Here is an 18,105-nt window from a genome sequence, read left to right as displayed (position 1 = left end):
CTATTCTCCCGCCGCCACAAGGTGTCCAACTGGACGCAGACCCGCTGGATGTTGTTACAGAGGCACTTTGTGCAGGTGCAGTCCGTGTGACTGAATAAAGCACTGCCACAGAAGGCACAGATACCTGCTAACCAGGTATTTGTGCCGTCTGCGCCTGTCTCTTCCCTCAGCCTCTGGACATAACGCTAATTACAGCGCGTCTGCCTTCACTGCAAATACTGACATCGTGTTACTAACATGTTGATTTAGAATAAACTTAAAATTTCTTTCGAATCTTTCTTGAGTTTGACTCATTTTTCCAAGCACTTCGGGCGGATAATAAAATTGTTAAGTTAGAACTTTGGGGCGAACGTGGCAGGGAGTACAACAAAAAAAAAGGGGGCGGGGGAAGGAAACTGAGCTGAGCACTGCGCCAGTTGCTCACCACAAACATCATTCTAAACCGAAGTTATGTCCTGACTTTGCAACCGTAGCTGGAGGTAGCTCCCAACAGCCGTACCTCGGCACTGCGGGGTCACTTGGTTTCATCTCTGCAGTTCGCAGAAAGGAACAAGGACGCTTCCCGGCACTGCAAACGCGCTGAGCTCCCAGCGTTTCCCGAGCTCCCGTCCCAGCACGTGAGGCGGGAGCTCCGCCCACAGCCCGTCACAAAATGGCGGAGCCGGCGCTAGGACCCCGCGGGCGCTCACGCGCCGGGTAGGAGGCGGGTCCCAAAAGGCTCTGTCCCGCCCCCTTGGCCTCCCCTGCTTTTATTGGACAAGAGCGATGTCAATCTCGGGCCTCCGCCTATCGCCAACGCTCATCTTCTGGCCCCGCCTCCCGCGGCCGGGCGCCACTTCTTGGGACGTTGACGGCTGGAAGCGGTGTTTGGAGCGCAGCCCTTCCGCGTTCTGTGGCAGCCGGGCCGCAGCCCCCCGGTGCCGTCGAGCTGGAAGTGGAGGGGCAGTTGTACGAGCGGAGCCCGAAGCAGCAACAGCAGCAGGAGCGGCGGCCTCCCGACCCCTCGCCGCCGCCGATGGAGGCGAGCCTGACGTGCGCCGTGTGCCTGTCGCTGTTGGAGGAGCCGGTGACGCTGCCGCTGTGCTCGCACAACTTCTGCCGGGGCTGCGTGCTGGAGTGCCTGGCCTCGGCCGAGGCCGCCCGCCTGCAGCAGCTGCAGCGGAACCCGGGCCGGGCCCGTCTCGGCCGCGGGGCGCCGGGGCCGGGGCCGGGCCCGAGCCCGTCCTGCGCCCGGGTGCCTTGTCCTCTGTGCAGGAAGCTGTGCCTGCTGCCCCGCGGCGGCGTGGCCGCCCTGCCCGTCAACACCACCCTGGCCGAGGTGGTCAAGCTCTACCGGTCCGGCGCCGCGGGCGCCGCCACGGCCGGGGAGGCGGCGCTGGGGCCGAAGCCGGGATCCGACCCGCTCTCCCTGCCGGCGTTCGGGGGAAGCTGCCAGAAACATCCGAGCCGGCCGGTGCAGCTCTACTGCCGCATGTGCCGGCAGGCGGGGTGCGGGCAGTGCGTCTCCGAGGAGCACCAGGGCATCTTCCACTCTGTCAACCTCATAGACACGGTGTACCAGGAAGAAAAAGTAAGCGCGGCGCTCCTCCTCCGCTCCGGGGCCTGGCTGGGAGCTTGGGCTGTCCCCCACTGGGCGCGCGTTGTTTTTACTCAGAAACACGGGAAAAGCCGCGGCGTGCTGGGCAGGAGAGAGGCTTGTGCTGCTTTGAGGCAGTAAGGAGTTGTTGGTGGCCTGCCGGGTTGTGCCTTTCCCGGCTGCCGTCAGACTGCATCCAGCGCACACGGGGGACCAGGCAGTATTACAGGAGCAACAGGTCTGAACCTAATTTACCAGAGGGCCTGGAGAGTTATTTTGGAGAGATGTCGGAGATTTTTTTGATTCGAGGGGGAGGAGTGTTGATGTTTGGTTCTGTTATTGTTGTTTTTCCAAGTTCAGGAAGATCTAACAACGCCAAAAAACACCCACAGGTGTTTTGTTTATAGGCTCTCTAGCTGTGATAGGTAATTTGGGTCACAGATAATTGCATATTTAGGGATAGATAGTTTGGGTGAGTAATAACAAATGTATAAGCAAGATGCTTTACAGTCTGCATAAGAAGGCAACTGCCTGCCATAATGGTTGGTTGCCTGGTTGTAGAAGTTGTGATTTTTAACAAAATAGGGACTATTTAGGTAGAATGAGCTTTTCATGCCCTGTGCAAGTTGAGATGCAGGATGGCAGTTCTGTTGTGCAGTAATTGAAACAACTATGGGGCAGTGATGAGAAGTACAAGTATAAAAGTTTAAATACAGCACTGACTATTATTTAAGATAAAAGTTGCTTTTACACTGATTTTGCTCCTGCCTTTCGCATTACCAATTGTATGTCACAAGTGGGAACCAGGGGAAAGCAGACTTTGCACTAAACATATTTAATAAATAATGTAGTGATTCTGAGAAATAAAGGAGGAAGACTCAGTGATAATATTAAACTCAAGCTGAAACATACTGATTATGAGCAGTTTTCTGTTTTAGCAATGTGAGGCATAAAAAGAAAAAGTGAGTATCACACAGCTTTTTGCCAAATTGGAATAAAACCATTAAAACTCATATTGTGATAAATGTATGAGAGGGGAGAGGTTAAAAAAGCCTGAGAAAAATAATGTTATAGCTCTAAAGTAGTCATTCTATCAGTATGCACTGTAGGTGAGCCTAAGAACATTACTTTAAGAAACAGCAGAAGAAGGTTTGTGTACTGATTCAGGGTAGATTTAAATGTTATTAAGTGATGTTTTGAATCACAAGCTTTTTTACTGTATTATTCAGAATATCACAGAATTTATAGGGTTGGAAGGAACCTCTGGAGATCATCCAGTCCAAACCCCTGCCAAGCCAGGGTCACCTGGAGCAGGTGACACAGAATTGAACAGGTGGGATTTGAATGCCTCGGGAGAGGGAGACTCCACCACCTCCTTAGGCAGCCTGTTGCAGTGCTCTGCCACCCACAATGTAAAGAAGTTCTTCCTCGTCTTGAGGTGAAACTTCTTGTGGTTTACTTCATGGCCACTGTTCCTGTCTTTTCAGTGGGCATCACTGAAAAGGGTCTGGCACCCTCCTTTTGGCACCTGCCTTGGAGATGTTTATTGTCCAGACTAAACAGGCCCGGCTCCTGCAGTCTCTCCTCATAAAGGAGATGCTCCAGACTCCTGGTCATCCACTGGACCCTCTCCAGTAGCTCCTTGTTTGTCTTGATCCGATTCTAGATAAGCACTGAAAGTATTTATGTTATGGAATGGATAAAGTTGTAATAAATGTTTCAATTGTCTTGCAGTTAACCTTCTTTAGCACTCTGAAACAAATGAGGATAATGAATGAGAAGCTGGTGAATGAGATCTCAAAACGACCGAACGATGCAGATGTGAGTTACAAGTGCTGGATATTCTCTGTGTGTCTTTGATTCTCTTCTCAAGGTAGTTTATTCACAGCCTGGAGCATACAGGTGCTCCTTGTGGTGTAGATGTGCTCTGAGCTTACTTAGAGAAGTGACTCTGTGTGGACACTGCTATTGCATTTATATCTGTTCTTGTGCTTGTAGATGACATTGAAAAATGATGTGGAGGTAATTGAGCTGAAATTTGGAGAAATTTTCAAAACTCTAGAAGTGAAAAAACAGCAATTACTAGAAGATGCTGGAAATCAAAGAAGTAAAAAAGAGAAGGAATTTCAGATTTGGAAGAAAATGAAAGAAACTCACAAGAAGACCATTGATAATTTTTTGAAGGATTGTGAAAAGCTTGTCCATGAGTGTGATCCTCAGTGTTTCCTGGAGGTGATGGCATTTTGGTTTTGATAGCATTTGTCTAAAGAACTCAAATAGAGCCTGCTGAATTGTAGATAAGATTATAATCAATCAGGGAAAACCAAGTCAACAAATGAAAAATATAGATTAAAATTACTTAACACTTCGTACTTTTTTGTAACAATGTTTTTCATTTTTAGAAAAGTTTGAAAAAGTTTTATATGCTGCTTATCAGTGAATTTTACTGTTTGCTTTCCTAAGAAGCTGCATATTGCTGATTTCTGCAGTGGTCCTTTGGTGCCTCCAGATAAATGGGACATTAAGAAAGTATAGAGTTTGACTAAGTGTCTGCTCAAGGACTTGTAAAGGAAAATGTAACTTGTACTTGAAGTAAAAGTAACTCTCACTTTTGGAAAAAATACTGTGATTCCAGTGATTAGTATGTCACTAATCACTGCCACATCTCTCTTTCTCAGCTTACTCCTTTTCTTCCTGTTGTTCCTCCTCCCCCTCCTTTCTTGTCATTCCCCATCCTGTTTTCATCTTCTTGCTCCTATGTCTCCTGGTTTGCTTCATATTCTGCCTATTTCTTCTGTTTCTCTTTTGCCTTCTGTTGTTCCTCCACTTTTGCCTTTGGTTCTTTCTTAACTTCCTCATCTTTTTCCTCCCATTCCTCCTGTTAAATCTATTTCCTCTTTCTGCTGTTTGCTTTCTTTCACTTTCACTTAGCCGGCCCTCCATAACAGTGCATTAGGTTTTTTGGTGTAAAGATCCAGTACAGTGAGATCACCAGGTTTTATAGGGAAGCAGCTCTAATCCTGTCAGGTCTTATACTTTTCATTACATGTTCTCTGGGAAGTCTCATGTGGCCAGTAGAAGTGCACTGCACTCCTTGCCACTATGATCTGCCTGATTTAAAACTAGAAAACAGTGTTTTTAGTAGTATAATAGCATATTGAGAGCACATAGGAGAGCCTTTCCTCTCCAAGAAATACAAAATAGTCCTTCATTTGAATGTTTACAAGTATTTGAACTTCTGAAACTGATCAGGTGACAATATTGGCCATAATTTGAATGTCTTCATTTGGCTCTGAAGGAGTTTTTTTGTATTTATCACAAAATATTACAAGATAATTATTTATCATAGACATACTTGTTTAGGTTGGGTTTTTTATGTCTGGTGGGTTTTTTAATGTTATCAGCATTATTTTCTTTAAATCTGTGAAATAAAGACAGATACTTTAGTCTCTGAAGTATTTTGATAAAGCAATAATTTCCTGATAGTTGGAGAAATGCTCATGTCTTACAAATTCTCATTTTATTTATAGGTTGCCTGTGGCTTGAATTCAAGGTATATTTTTTCATGTTTTGTTAGTTCTCTAGTTTTCTTTTAGATTATTAAGATTAAAAACTAAAAAATAGCTATATTTGATATCTTAAGCAATTTTAAATGAAAATAGTATTGAGTAATTAAGAGATTATAATACTTTCAGATTTTTGGATGCCCAATATTACAAATTTTAGGGAATGTGTCAAGAATTTGAGTGATGTACTACCTGAGATTAGAGATAATCAAGCTTTTGAATTATCTCCCTAATAAAAAGCAAATATAGAAATTCATTAATACTTGGGGATTAGATATTTTCAGATATCTTATTTAAACTCAGGAACACTGAAGCATGCTTGAAACTTTTACAGAAATCTTTCAGTGTAAGAGAGTGTGTGGAGATTCTGCAGTACCTTTGGTTTTGTGTTGGTAGTGCACATACCCTGTAATGTCTTCTAAGAGTTCTTAATTACATTTCTGAGAACCTTTTAACCTCTATTTAAGGAAGAATATTGAAAATGGGGTTCTTTAAAATACATTGTGTTTCAGACTAAAATTAACAATGCCCTCTGAAAAAGGAGTATAATTCAGATTCAGGCAGTGTATGGTAAAGAAAGTGGAGGGTGTAACTTTTTGCTGACCTACTAGCACTACTTCTTGCAGTTTTCATTGATTATGAAACCTAATTCAAGTGAACAAGTTCCAAGAAAAAAAACTAGAGAACTGTTGTTTTTTTTTTAATGTAAAGCAGGTATAATTTAGCTAGCATGTAAGCATGAAGAAAAATGTTCAAATTGCATTTTTGCAACATTGGGTTTTTTTTCTTTTCCAGAATGAAAACTCAGCTTGATGTGATGAATATAGCATCCAACTGGGAGAAACCACCAGTGTATACACCAAAGAAGATAGATATCAAGTCTGTGGTTAATGAAATCTTAGCATTGGAGTTAACACCTGTTGATGCAGGCATTGTTCAAGGTCAGGAAAAAGGACTTCATTAAGACAAGATTTGGGAAGTCTAGAAATCTGGAACTTGTGGATCCAATTGCTGATAAACAACCTGCATGGCAAACACATGCAAGAAAGCATCTGAGCAAATGAAATGGATGCTAAATTCATGAGGGGTTTTTAAGTGGGTGTTATGAGTGTGCTTTCTGTAGCAGGTTCCTAGGCTGTGTTTGCAGGCTGCAGCACTTTGGATGCCCAGCCAGTAGCACTGTCAGGAGTGTGTTGCTGAACTAGAGGGGTGTTTGTTGTGGTGTCATGCCAGTGTTGGCTGTGCTCACATTAGGTGCCTTTACCTCCCAGGAGTAGGTGTGATGTTTTCTGTTAGGCTAGGCATTTCCAGCATTTAAAATATGTATTACACAGGCTTCTTGGCTGTATATCACAGAAAATTCAGCAAGGACTGGGGTCTCACTTAGGGCACTATATTTTTATTCTTAAATGGAATCCATTTAGGTGCATAGGAATCTTTCAATGTTTTCTATGTTTAATATATTGTTCATCACTATCCTTATGTTTTTTTTCTAATAGAGCTGCCTTATGAAGGAAATGAGAGCTCAACTCTATTTAAAGATACCTTAAAGCAATGGCAGGACCAGAAGAATATACCCAACACATTTCTTGTAAGTTATTGGCTATGTGTTCTTCAGCATGGTACTATTTTGTCTGTTTTGGCTTATCAGAATGAAATATGTCTGCTGCAAAATATTTTTCAGCCTGTAACAGGACAGGATGAAGCAGACGGTAGCAGGATCCCTACTCGCTTTATGTCAATATCAGAAATGTCAGCATTTCAAAATATGAGCCATGAGGTATGATTGAACATCAGTTGTAAGTATGGCTAAGTTACTATTTGTTGTGATGGAACTTTCTAAATAAGCTTTTAACATGTTTTTCAGTTTCCTGAGTAGAAAGTTACTCTTACAATTCTAGAATGAAATCTGGCTAGGTATTAAAGCTGTCAGAATTGTACTTGGTTTTTTTTGCCTTTAGAAAGCTGAAACTTAATCTTACTACTGACTTCAAATACTTACTTTTATATTTAATGTGGCTTTTTGAGTCACATCTGTTGCTTTCTAATCCAAATAAACTTCCCTAGTGTCTATTTGAAGAGGCAGTTATCTGCCTGTATTCTGTTTCCTAAAGAATAGAGTTCCATCTTGTAAGAACACATAATAATTTGACATGAAACTGAATTCAATCTTTTTTTTGTTTCATTTCAAATTATGCAGTTATGCAACTAGATTTTTAATTTTTTTTTTTTTACTTACTAGCAGCTCCATGTGGGTGGCTCAGTATTGTTGTGCAGAGAATGATTCCAGTTACAGTTAGTGAAACATGGCTGGCAGTGAATCACATTATGCATGTTCTGAGAATACCAGTGGCAGATGAGTGTCTTTAATATTGCTTAGGTCCTTTAAATACAGACAATTTTTTTCTGCATTGTTTTGGAAAATACCTATTTTCTATTACTATTAAGAATGCAATTATATACAATAACAAAAGAACAAACCCCCACCATCTAACTTAATTTCAGATGGCTATTTTTTATGAGAATTTGATTGAGAATTTGTTGCTTAATATCTACGTTAGTGTTTTTATATATTTTTGGTTTTGATAGTGACTTTAAATACAGTTTTATGTAGTCTTCTCTTTCCAAACCTACTTTGTCATCAGGATTCTATGTGTATGTTGTTCAATTGTCTTTAAAGCACTTTTTTCTGTAAGGACTTGTGTCCTGTTGCCTTCCAGTAGCAATGGAAAAATACATTAGAATTCTCTAGAATATAGGAAAACTTTTCTTCAGTCTTAGATATAGATGAGTTTTATAACTGCTGAATCCACAAATACCATGTTGGGATAATGTGATTTTTTTTTTTTTTCCTGTAATTCTAGGAGCTACGTTACAAATACTATATGGAACTTCAGAAGCTCACCAATGTGTTTAAGACTCAAAGTTTCCCTGCAAACAAAAAGTATAAATTTGTAACTGCTGAGGCCTTCAAGGATAAGTCCTCAGGAACTTCTTTTGTATCTTCACCTACCAAAGCAAATAAGACAGATAAAATAAAAATGGGAGCCCTGCAAAGAGGAGGTGGCTTTGACAAAGGAAACTCTCCTGGAAGCAGTGCTCACAGCATCCCATCCACAAGTAATGGTGGCTTAAAATTATTTCATGAGGGAAGTGGCCAGGAAGTATCTGCTGTAGCTTTGTCAGAAGCCTCTCCAGACTTGTTAATTAAAGAAAAATGGCCAAGACAGGCATCAGCAGGTACTGTTTCCAAGGAAATGAATGCAAATTCTGGCACTTTATTGGACTTACAACCAGCAGCAACAGTGGCTGTTACTGTTTCAGCTTCAGAATCTGTAGATGTTTCAGCAGAGAGACCTTCAGGTGTACCTTTTACTTTCAGTGCATCTAACAACTCATTACCAAGATTTAGTAAAGACAGAGGTACATTTTCCTTTAAAAAGCAAGACAAGAGGTGTACTTTCCCTCAGTTTTATTTAGGGAAATGTGATAAGCTGGATAAAACCAATAACCAGGATAAATATGGTCCTGAAGCCAAGAACATAGTTTGTGATGCTCCAACAAGTCCTAATTTAGTCTCACCTGAAAGTGAGAAACCACACATTTTGTTTCCCTTTGGCAATTCAGAAAGAGATTGGTTTGCGGGATCGGAAGCTAGCAATTCATGTAAGGTGTTACCATCATCCTCATTTTTCACCCAATCTGAGAAGCCATCTGACAAAACATTATCTCACATGAAGGAAAAAACACCTTGTGCAAAGGAACCTGGAGGATGTGGTACACAGAAACCATCTGTCTTAAGGGAGCAAAAACCTCACACCTCAGAATCCAGCACAACTGTAGCCTGTGGTACTTCAGACACCAACACTGGAGCTGGGGTGAATGACATCTCCAAGACCCCTCTTCTCACCAATAATTGTGTGTTTCCTTTCAAAAGTAACTTTCCATTGCCTTCACCAGTATTTTCATTTGGAGGCATTCTCAGAAATACCTCTGATTTGCTGACTTCTTCTGTGTTTTTTTCTGGAAACAGAACAGAAAAAATTGATAAGGAGAAGATGAAATCTGACAAAACACTTCTAAATCTAGGAAAACCTGTAACTTCAGAGTGTGCAGAGCCACCTTCTCTTCAGAGTCGTCCAAAATGTGAAGGCTCATGTTTGCCAGTGAACTCATCTGAAAACACTGAAAGTGCAGAAAGGCTTGGTGATGGTAACACTCCTTGTCAGCCTTTATGTTCAGGAGTCCTTCCTGTTGAATATGAGAATGCCGCCTCCACTCAACTCCCTGAAGCAACACAACAACAAAAAATGGTAAAAGATGAAGAAGCTGTTTCTGAAAACAACTGTTTGTGTCCTAGAAGGGAGGATGAACCTGAGTCTGTACAGTGTCAGAGTACAGCTTGTTCTGTTCCTGGCACGTGCAACGATCCATCTTTAGGAGGTTCTGTGCTTGCAGTAAATGAGACAGGAGAAATGCTAAGAGACAGCACTTCTGACACTTAAGAGCTAAGTCAAACGTCTGTCTCTACTGATACCAGCCATGCATCAGAATATTTTTCTGTTGCTGAAGACAAAATGTCAGGTAGAACAAAATCAGATGTGAAGAGAGACTGAAAAGGAAAATTAACTGGAATGAAATAAATGCTACTTAACACATTAAAAGGTGGGCATAGTTGTGATTTTACAGCTGTTCTACCCACTTCTCACCAATCAAGGTATATCTCTGTCAGAAACATAACTGCTTATGAGCAGTACAATGCAATGAAGTGACTTTTATAGTATAGTCATTATCTCGAGAAACAACCAAAAATGTCATGTCCTGCTCAAGACCAAAGCATAGCCATAGATGCTGCATCTTCAAGAATGCAAACCTTCTGGGGTATGTTTGGGGGATGGGGAGCTGAGGTGTCCCAGAGAGCGAGCTGGGTGAAGCCTCAGTGGCAGGAGGCAGTTAATTGCTGTCTGTGTGCAGCAGCACTTGCAATTAAATGGGTAAGAGAACAGCCAGAGAGCATTCACCTCACAGGCAGGGAGGGAGGAGAGCCACAAAAATAAAGGATATTGAAGGTGTTACTAAAAATTGTGTTACTTATCTCCCCTTGGCTGTTCCTTTTTCTGTGATGTGTTTAATGTATGTTGAAGGTGTAAGTTCAAGTGTAATTTCAATAATTTCTCTTGTGCTTTTGAAATGGAAGCATCATATCAGTGTTCTTGTTACACACTGCAGAAGGGTGTCAGCTACACTTGTGAAGTGCTGCTTTCAGGAAAAAGAAACATCACAATTGAATTTCAGCTCTTTTTGGCAACTGTTTGGGGATACTTGGACAGATTAACTTGCTGTTTTATTGAAAGCTTTTGGAGACCCTAGCTTTTAAACCACAAAAACTTTATTTTGATGTCTGTGTGTAATAATAAGAAAAAAGGAAAACAGCACTTCTTACTATATATTAATGATTTGGAATTCATGGAGTTTTTAGTCTGAAAATCAGTACACAGTAAGGATAGAAAGACCATCTTTTCTACTTTGCTGGCTATCTTGCTGGATCCAAGAGATAACTGCTTTAGTTATTGGAATACACAGACAGAAGCACTGTTTCAGAATAAAGGTCTATTGTGTTTACTGTTTATGCTTCAGCAAAAGCTGATGCTAGGCTTTAAAGAAATTAATTGTGTATTAGATAGATATGGCAACTGGCAGTATTAAATCAGAATGCAGAATGTTTAATATTTCTTCAGAAGTTTTCACTGGCAACTAGAAAAATCAACCTGCAAATTACCTCTGTAACTCTGTAAGAAAAATATTACTTAAATTCAAATCTCTGCAGTATTTACTAATATACTTACTGTGACATAAAGCTTAGAGAAACCATTCTTCTTTCAGGAAATTTTGACCTAATTTCATTTGTGTTCAGTTCTTGGCCTCAGTTTTTCTGTGGCAGTGCATTCCTTTATTAAATGTGCTGAAAATTATTAAATGTTTCTGCTATTTATCGCAATAATGCAACTTTTCTGTCTGCATTACAATAAGGAAGGTGGTAAAAATTCTCTTTATGGTTAGTCTTTTAGTTTTTGATGTTCATCACTTAAATCTTACTGTATTTCAATATTTCTCCTAAGATTTTTTTTCTGCTGTTATCTCTAGACATTCATGTCATGTTCTGCATGTGTAAGAGAGAAATGTTAACTCAAATCACTGGAAGACAAAGGCTGAGCAAGATGATAATGGCAGTGTCACAGGTGGCAGTTGGTCTCACTCTAACAAAAGCAAGAGAAATTGAACAATTTTAGAGTCAGATGAGGCACCTGTAAAATTCAGCACCAGAAAGTTGCAGAAAATGTTTGTTTTCTTTTACACTGACAAAAAAAATCCTAATGAGCTAGGGTTAATCAGAAACTATAAAAAGTTTCTGAAGCTTAACATATTTTCAACCTGTCTTCTGTTAATTTCTGTTATTTCATGAGAGTTTGATAAAGTCTATCTTCCATGCAGAAACTTTTTCTCTTAGTGAAAAGACACTCATAAAGCAAATACTACTATATACTACTTTGAAAGTAAAAGTTGTGGGTGTGGGGGTTTGCTCTAGTCCTGGGGCTGCTTTCAGGCTTTGCTGTCCAAGTGCCTTACAGTGCAGCATTCAGGTTTTGCAGGGCAGATCTGGTTCACATAAAACAAACAAGAGGATCCTCGCCCACTCCCTGGGCCATACTATGCTGACCCAGAAGGGAGCCCTTCCCCTGTTCCCTGAAAATGCTGTGAGGTACAGAATAACCTCTGGATCTTGGGCTTGCCTCCTCCTGACTACTGTAAAAATTAACCCTGTCCTGGATGAAAGCAGGACAATCAGTGATTTTGGGTGAACCAGAGCTAATTCAAAGAAATGGGGTTCAGAGTTGTCCCTAATGCATATTTGGCTTTTTATTCATAGAGAATAACTTACACCACTGTCTTTGTCATCATCATAAAATTCTGTGTAGCAGTGAGGACTGATGTCAAAGCCTCACTTTCCTAGGTTATCTAAACTTAGGTGTGTGTGCGTATATTTTTTTTCAGATATAGGTAAACAAAAAGGCAGTGTTAAAGTGAAGCATTTGTCTGAAAATACTACTGAGAAATTTGCCCTTGCTGGGAAAAAAAAACCAAAAACAGACAAAGAAAGGTTAAAAAAAAAAAACAAAAACAAAAACAGAAAAAAACCCCAAAGCACCAAGGAAATAGCATATTTTTCTAAACTCAGTAATTTGTTTTACACAATTCTGTATCTTTCTGATTCCTTAAAATACAGGGGATAAAAAATTAAGCAATTCTACATATGGCTGAAAAATTTTGTTCATCAAGCTTTGTGATATTGTTATGAAGCCCTCTATGTATTTCAGATTTTGTAAACTAAATCTGCAGGCCAGTTTGAAAGCTTTTTTAGTGGTTCATGACTATACTACTTGATGATTTAATAGAAGCCTTGGAAAGCAATTAAAATAGTTTGTTTTATTATAATAGCTAAAGTAGTTTTTGAACATGCTTCACAAATGAGCTGAAAGTTTCTAGTGCTGTCCTACTGAGGCTAATCTCTCCAGCTGTCAGAAATGTGATGTTTGTTCAATATATGTCTGAGAGCTGTATTAACATATATGTCACTGCCTGGATAAAAGGTGCAACTGAAAGATAAAGTACAACTATTTGGTTTTGTAACTATTAAAAAAAATAAAATTTATTAAAAACAATTGTTTAGTTGACATTAGAGCTGCTTAAATGTCAGTATTTAAAGGTTAACTTCCTAAAGCAAACTTTGCATTATTTTGTGGTTTTGGTTTAATTATTATTTTATTATTGGTTATTAGCTGAAGCTTTATTCTGAAATTGTATTTGATAACTCAGATCTAGTAACTTTCTAACATAAAAACTGATGGTCTGTGTGGTAAGACTGTTAAGTACTGGTGCTGGGTTAGTTTTCATTCTTCAGGTAACATAGTTCAGTTTCCCTTTATAGTTTTCTTCCAGCTGTTTAAATGGCAGTAGAACATTCTTATTTGGGTCATCACAGTTCACTTAGATTTGTTTTAGTTTAATAAAAACAAAGGAGCATTGTTCCCTTTTAAGTTTCTTTAAAAGTGAAGTATATATTGTATTCTAAAAAATTTACTACACCCAATAGATTTAATAAGCAGTGAAAAATCCTTGAGTGCATAGTAAGCGTGTTTAACCTGAAGAAAGAAAAAAATCATTCATTTAACTTGAAAAAAAAAATCAAATAGATATGCGCTTGAACTGTTTCATTGTTAATAAACCCTGGTGTGTAGGTAGAGTAAGGATGAAGAGAGTATTTGATATGAGCTCAAATACTGAAACAGTAGTTCCCTGGGATCACTGCAGAGAAGCTATAAGCTTAAACTAATAATGCTGCAGAGGCTCATGTTTCTATAATTATATTGAGCATATAAGACTCATGAGTAGTATTAGAAAAGATAATTTATTAATATTATATTGAGAACATGGTATCAACTGTTTGAATAACCTGTTGCAAAGCTAAACTGGAACAGTGCAGACAAATTTGCTGGCTAAATTGAGCAGGAGATTGTGTGAGCTTTCTATCAATGATGAAGACCCTGTGTTTTGCAAAAAGGACCCCTAATTACTGAAAAGTAACTTAATAAACTCAGTTCCTAGTAGTTAAGAATGCCATGTGGGTTTTTTTTTTTAATACAGGCAATATTTTGTTGAAATACTGGAAACATGGAAGATTTTTGGACTGGAAAGGATGTTAAGAGCAATCTAGTCAGTCACCTGGGTTGGTGCAGTCTTAGGCACAAATCCAGGCTCAGAAAACATGGATGGAGCCCTGCAGAGAAGCACTTGGGGGGTGATGGTTGATAAAAAACTGGACACAAGCCCAGAAAGCCAGTGGTATCCTGGGCTGCATCAAGAGAAGTGCAGCCAGCAGGTCAAGGGAGCTGATTCTCCTCTTCAACTCTGCTCTTGTGAGACCCCACCTACAGTACAGTAGAGCATCCAGCTCTGGTATCCCCAATAGGAGAAGGACATGGAGCTGTTGGAGCAAATCCAAAGAAGGGCCATGAAGTTGTGAAGTGCAGTGGATCACCTCCCCTATAAATACAGGCTGAGGAAGTTGGGTCTGTTCACCTCCCCTATAACTACAGGCTGAGACAGTCGTGGGGAGACCCGACAGCAACCTTCCAGTATCTGAAGGAGGTCCACAGGGAAGCTGGAAAGGGACACTGTCAGGAAATGTAGTCATGGGACCAGGGGAATGGCTTCAAACTGCAATAGTTGGTTTTGATTAGGGAGAAATGCATTACTGTGAGGGCAGTGAAGCACTGGAACAGGATGTCCAAAGAAGTGGAGGATGCACAGTCCCTTGAAAATCTTCAAGGCTAGGTTGGATGGGACTTTGAGCAACCTGGTCTAGTGGAAAGTGTCCCTGCTTATGGCAGGGGGTTGAAAAAAGATAACCTCCAAGGTTCCTTTCAAGCCAGGCCATTACAGAATTCTGTAGTCTCAACTCCCCTGTGGGCGCGGATATCTTTCACTAGACCAGTTCAAGGGCTGTCTCAGGGCTCTTCCTTGGGACTGGGGATTGGCAGTGCCTTTAGCAATGATACCCAGGGGCACTGAGCACCCCCACATTTGCAGGGGACGGGAAGCTGAGCAGGGCAGGGGCACCATGGGATGATGGCATCATCCAGAGGCACCTGGACAAGCTTAAGAAGTGGGACGAGAACCTCATGAGGTTCCTCAAGGCCAGGTGCCAAGTGCTGCACCTGGGCCAGTGCAATCCCTGAGTCACAGATTTTTCCAGATCAGAAGAGACTTCCAAATCCCTCATTTTAGTCCTCCCACCATCTCCAGAACCAGCTCTTGGTTGGCCCTTGGGGCTTTCCCATGCCCTTGCCCACTTCCAGGAGTGCTGGCCAGAGGGGAGCACACACAGCCTGTGCCTTCTCCACAGCCCTTGTGGGCAGTCTGTCCGGTCGCTGGCCGCATGGGCTCCACTGGGGAGCGTCTTTCCAGAGCCGAGAAATCAACTGCTGTAGCAATTATAGCAGTCTATACCTGTGTGATGCCCTGGCCAATTTTTCCTGACTTCTACCACTGTGTAATAAGAATTCCTTGTGGTGTTAAATCTAGGTCTGAAGGGGAGTCATATTTTCAGTGTAGTGTTCTAAAGAAAAAAATGTGAGGATGTTTTGCTCCATCCTGGGTCACTGAACAATACAGAATTTAATATAAGCAGCCAAAAGGATAGGATTATTTTCAGCCTGGAGCATGCCAGTGTTCCATCCATATAGATATAGGCATCAGTAAGCTACATTTACACTTGCAGCTGATGAGCAGCAGAGGGAGGAAGAGCTGCAATCTATAAGCTGTTTAGTTTTCCCTGTTCAGTCTAACACTGTAAGTATTATCTACTTTGTTGGTATTTTCTGTTTTCTCCTTCTTATATTTGGAATCTTACAGTGATTTGGAGATTTCTTCTTTCCTCTCAGCATGTTGCCACTATCTCTTTACTGTAGTAACGATCTTAAAAAATTAGAATACAATACAGTGTATTAGTTTTCTAGATTTAATATAGCTATATAATCTTGGAAACCTCTTCAAAATGGCAACAAGAACTAGTGCTGAATCCACAGGTCAAAGGGTGATGTTATGTCACTAAGAAACACATTTTTTATTTCCATTTGTCTAACAGCCATTGGGCAGCAGAAGATTAATAGTATGTAAATGGCCTGCTATGGACCAAAGAGTTTTCATCATTTATGTAGTTTTGTGTCCAACTCCTTTCCCTGTGCAGGACACTCCATTAATCACACCATGTGCCTGAGAGCATTGTCCAGGTGCTTCTGTACTCGGACAAGGCTTGGTGCTGTGACCCCTTCCCTGAGAAGCCTGTTCCAGTGCTCAGCCACTTCCAGCTGTGGAACCTTTTTCTGATATCCAGCCTAAACCTGCCCTGACTCAGCTTCCTGGTGTTTCCTTGAATCCTGTCCCTGGTCACCACAGAGAAGACATCAGTGCCTGCCCCTTCACAAGGAAGCTGTACTCTGCAGTGGGGTCTCCCCTCACTCTCCTCTCCTCCAGGCTGAACAGACCAAGTGATCTCAGTTTCTCTGTTACTTCACAAACAGCTTCCCTTCCAGACCCTTCAACGTCTTGTTGCCATCCTCCTGACTTTCTCTAATGACCTAATGTCTTTTTTATATTGTGGCACCCAAAACTGCACACAGTGCTCGAGGTGAGGCTGTCCAGAGCAGGACAATCCCTCCCTGGCCTGGCTGGTGATGCTGTGCCTGATGCACCCCAGGACAGGGATGGCCTCCTGGCTGCCCAGGCACCATGACTCAGGTTCAATTTACCATCGACCAGGACCCCCAGGTCTCTTTCCACAGTGCTGCTCTCCAGACTCTCATTCCTCAGCAATCCCAAAATAGCAGTGCATCACTGTGGGATCTCAGTCTCTCAGAACTGGGGTGCAGGGTGAACAAGACCCCCCCTGGGGGGCTCGGGAGTCCTGGAATGCTGCCAGAAATGTCTGGTGGCTGGACTTTGATCCCACATGGGAGATGACATCAGTATGAGGACGGGAGGATTTCACTGGGGTGAATGGTGAAGGGACAAGTTAATTGGGGTGTGAGATACAGGGCTTAAGATTTCTGTACAGGGGGGTCTAGAGAAGTAAGATGGAGGAATTGGGGCGTGCCCTTCTCCTTCTTCTTCTTCCTCTAGACCTCCATCTTCTGTGGTGATGTTGGCACTCCGGGATTGGACCTTACTAGGGGAACACTGGTTAATAAGGGTAGAGGGTATTGGAGAAAAATGATAAATATTGTATACGTAACTCCGGGTATAAAGATAGGTGACCGCCCCAGGGGCTTTCAGTGTGTGCCCATGGTTGACTGCTGAGCAGAACTCTGTCAGGCCAAGAGAAAATCTTTTAGATAAGCAATTAATAAACACCAAGACCAAGAACAAATCTGAAGCTTCCTCTCGTCCTTTCGAACCCGGGGGCCCAAGGCCATCTTTGGGCTTTTCCCCAGACCATCTGAACAGCCCAGAAATCCCACAACTGGCGTCCGCTGTGCGGGCTATCTCCCACCAAACCTTTCGGGGGGGGGGAAAGCCCTGAAGAGCTGAAGAGCCAAGAGAACAGCACTGATAACTCCAGAGGAGGGAAGCCTGAAGAAAGAAAGAAGAAAAAGAAAAAACCGGCCGGGAGAAGCTGCAAAAATCAGCAGTCACTGAGAAATCCCATCTCTCAGCTTCTGCTGAAGACAGCTCGTAGCAGAGCGGCCTGGACTGGGACCAGAAAGGCGCCTCTGATCCATCCCTCGTAATCTGCTGGACGGAGAACAAGGGCCTCCAGACCACGCTGGCGACAGATTCGGTAAGAAGGCCAAAATAATACTATGGGGGCAACACTCTCCCAAGAACAACGGGAAATCTTATCCACCTTACAAAGTGTAGCAGAATTATATACAGAAGGGATCCCAAAGAAAGAATTAAAACAGCTGTTATTATGGGCAAGGCTCAATTACCCACTTGCAGAGACATATCTTTTGTTCGAAGTCGGGTTTTGGCAAGAGATTAATAGGCATTTATATATTTTAGCAACAAAAAAAGATGAGACAGCGTTAAAGCTACTCTCGCCGGCAAGAATCATGTTACAAGGTATTGCAGTCCAGTCTAAAAAACTGGAGAAGCAGCGAGAAGCTGCGGCACCCTCAGAGCAGGGGGCGGAGCGGCAGAGCTCCGGGAAAAAATTAGCTCTGGCTTTAAAAGGCCAGGGGGAAAAGGCTCTCGAAAAAAGAGAGCAGGAAAAAATATTAAAACCCCCGATCAAAAAATGCAACAAACCCCAAGGGCGTCCTGAAACTCCAGAGAGTGTGGAGGAGTCAGGAGCAGAAGGGGGGGAGCAGGAAGATAAGGGATCGGGGGGGGGGCCTGCTCGCG

General features: G+C 42.0%; 1 protein-coding gene across 1 annotated transcript; it reads left to right on the top strand.

Moving 5' to 3' along the window:
- Window positions 1-873: 873 nt before the first annotated feature.
- Window positions 874-12,295, top strand: LOC128950802 (uncharacterized). The gene is made up of 8 exons (XM_054295783.1): window positions 874-1,570; window positions 3,311-3,397; window positions 3,575-3,808; window positions 5,107-5,129; window positions 5,938-6,083; window positions 6,642-6,733; window positions 6,827-6,922; window positions 8,007-12,295. Exons 1-8 carry the CDS (start codon window positions 1,016-1,018, stop codon window positions 9,645-9,647), a joined length of 2,874 nt encoding a protein of 957 aa, XP_054151758.1. The 5' UTR covers window positions 874-1,015; the 3' UTR covers window positions 9,648-12,295.
- The last annotated feature ends 5,810 nt before the right edge of the window (window positions 12,296-18,105 follow it).

This window comes from Melozone crissalis, unplaced genomic scaffold (assembly GCF_028551555.1).
Source record: "Melozone crissalis strain CALT ecotype California unplaced genomic scaffold, PUWL_Pcris_2 ptg000006l_1, whole genome shotgun sequence".
Classification (NCBI taxonomy): Eukaryota; Metazoa; Chordata; class Aves; order Passeriformes; family Passerellidae; genus Melozone; species Melozone crissalis.
This window is presented reverse-complemented; position numbering and strand designations above follow the sequence as displayed.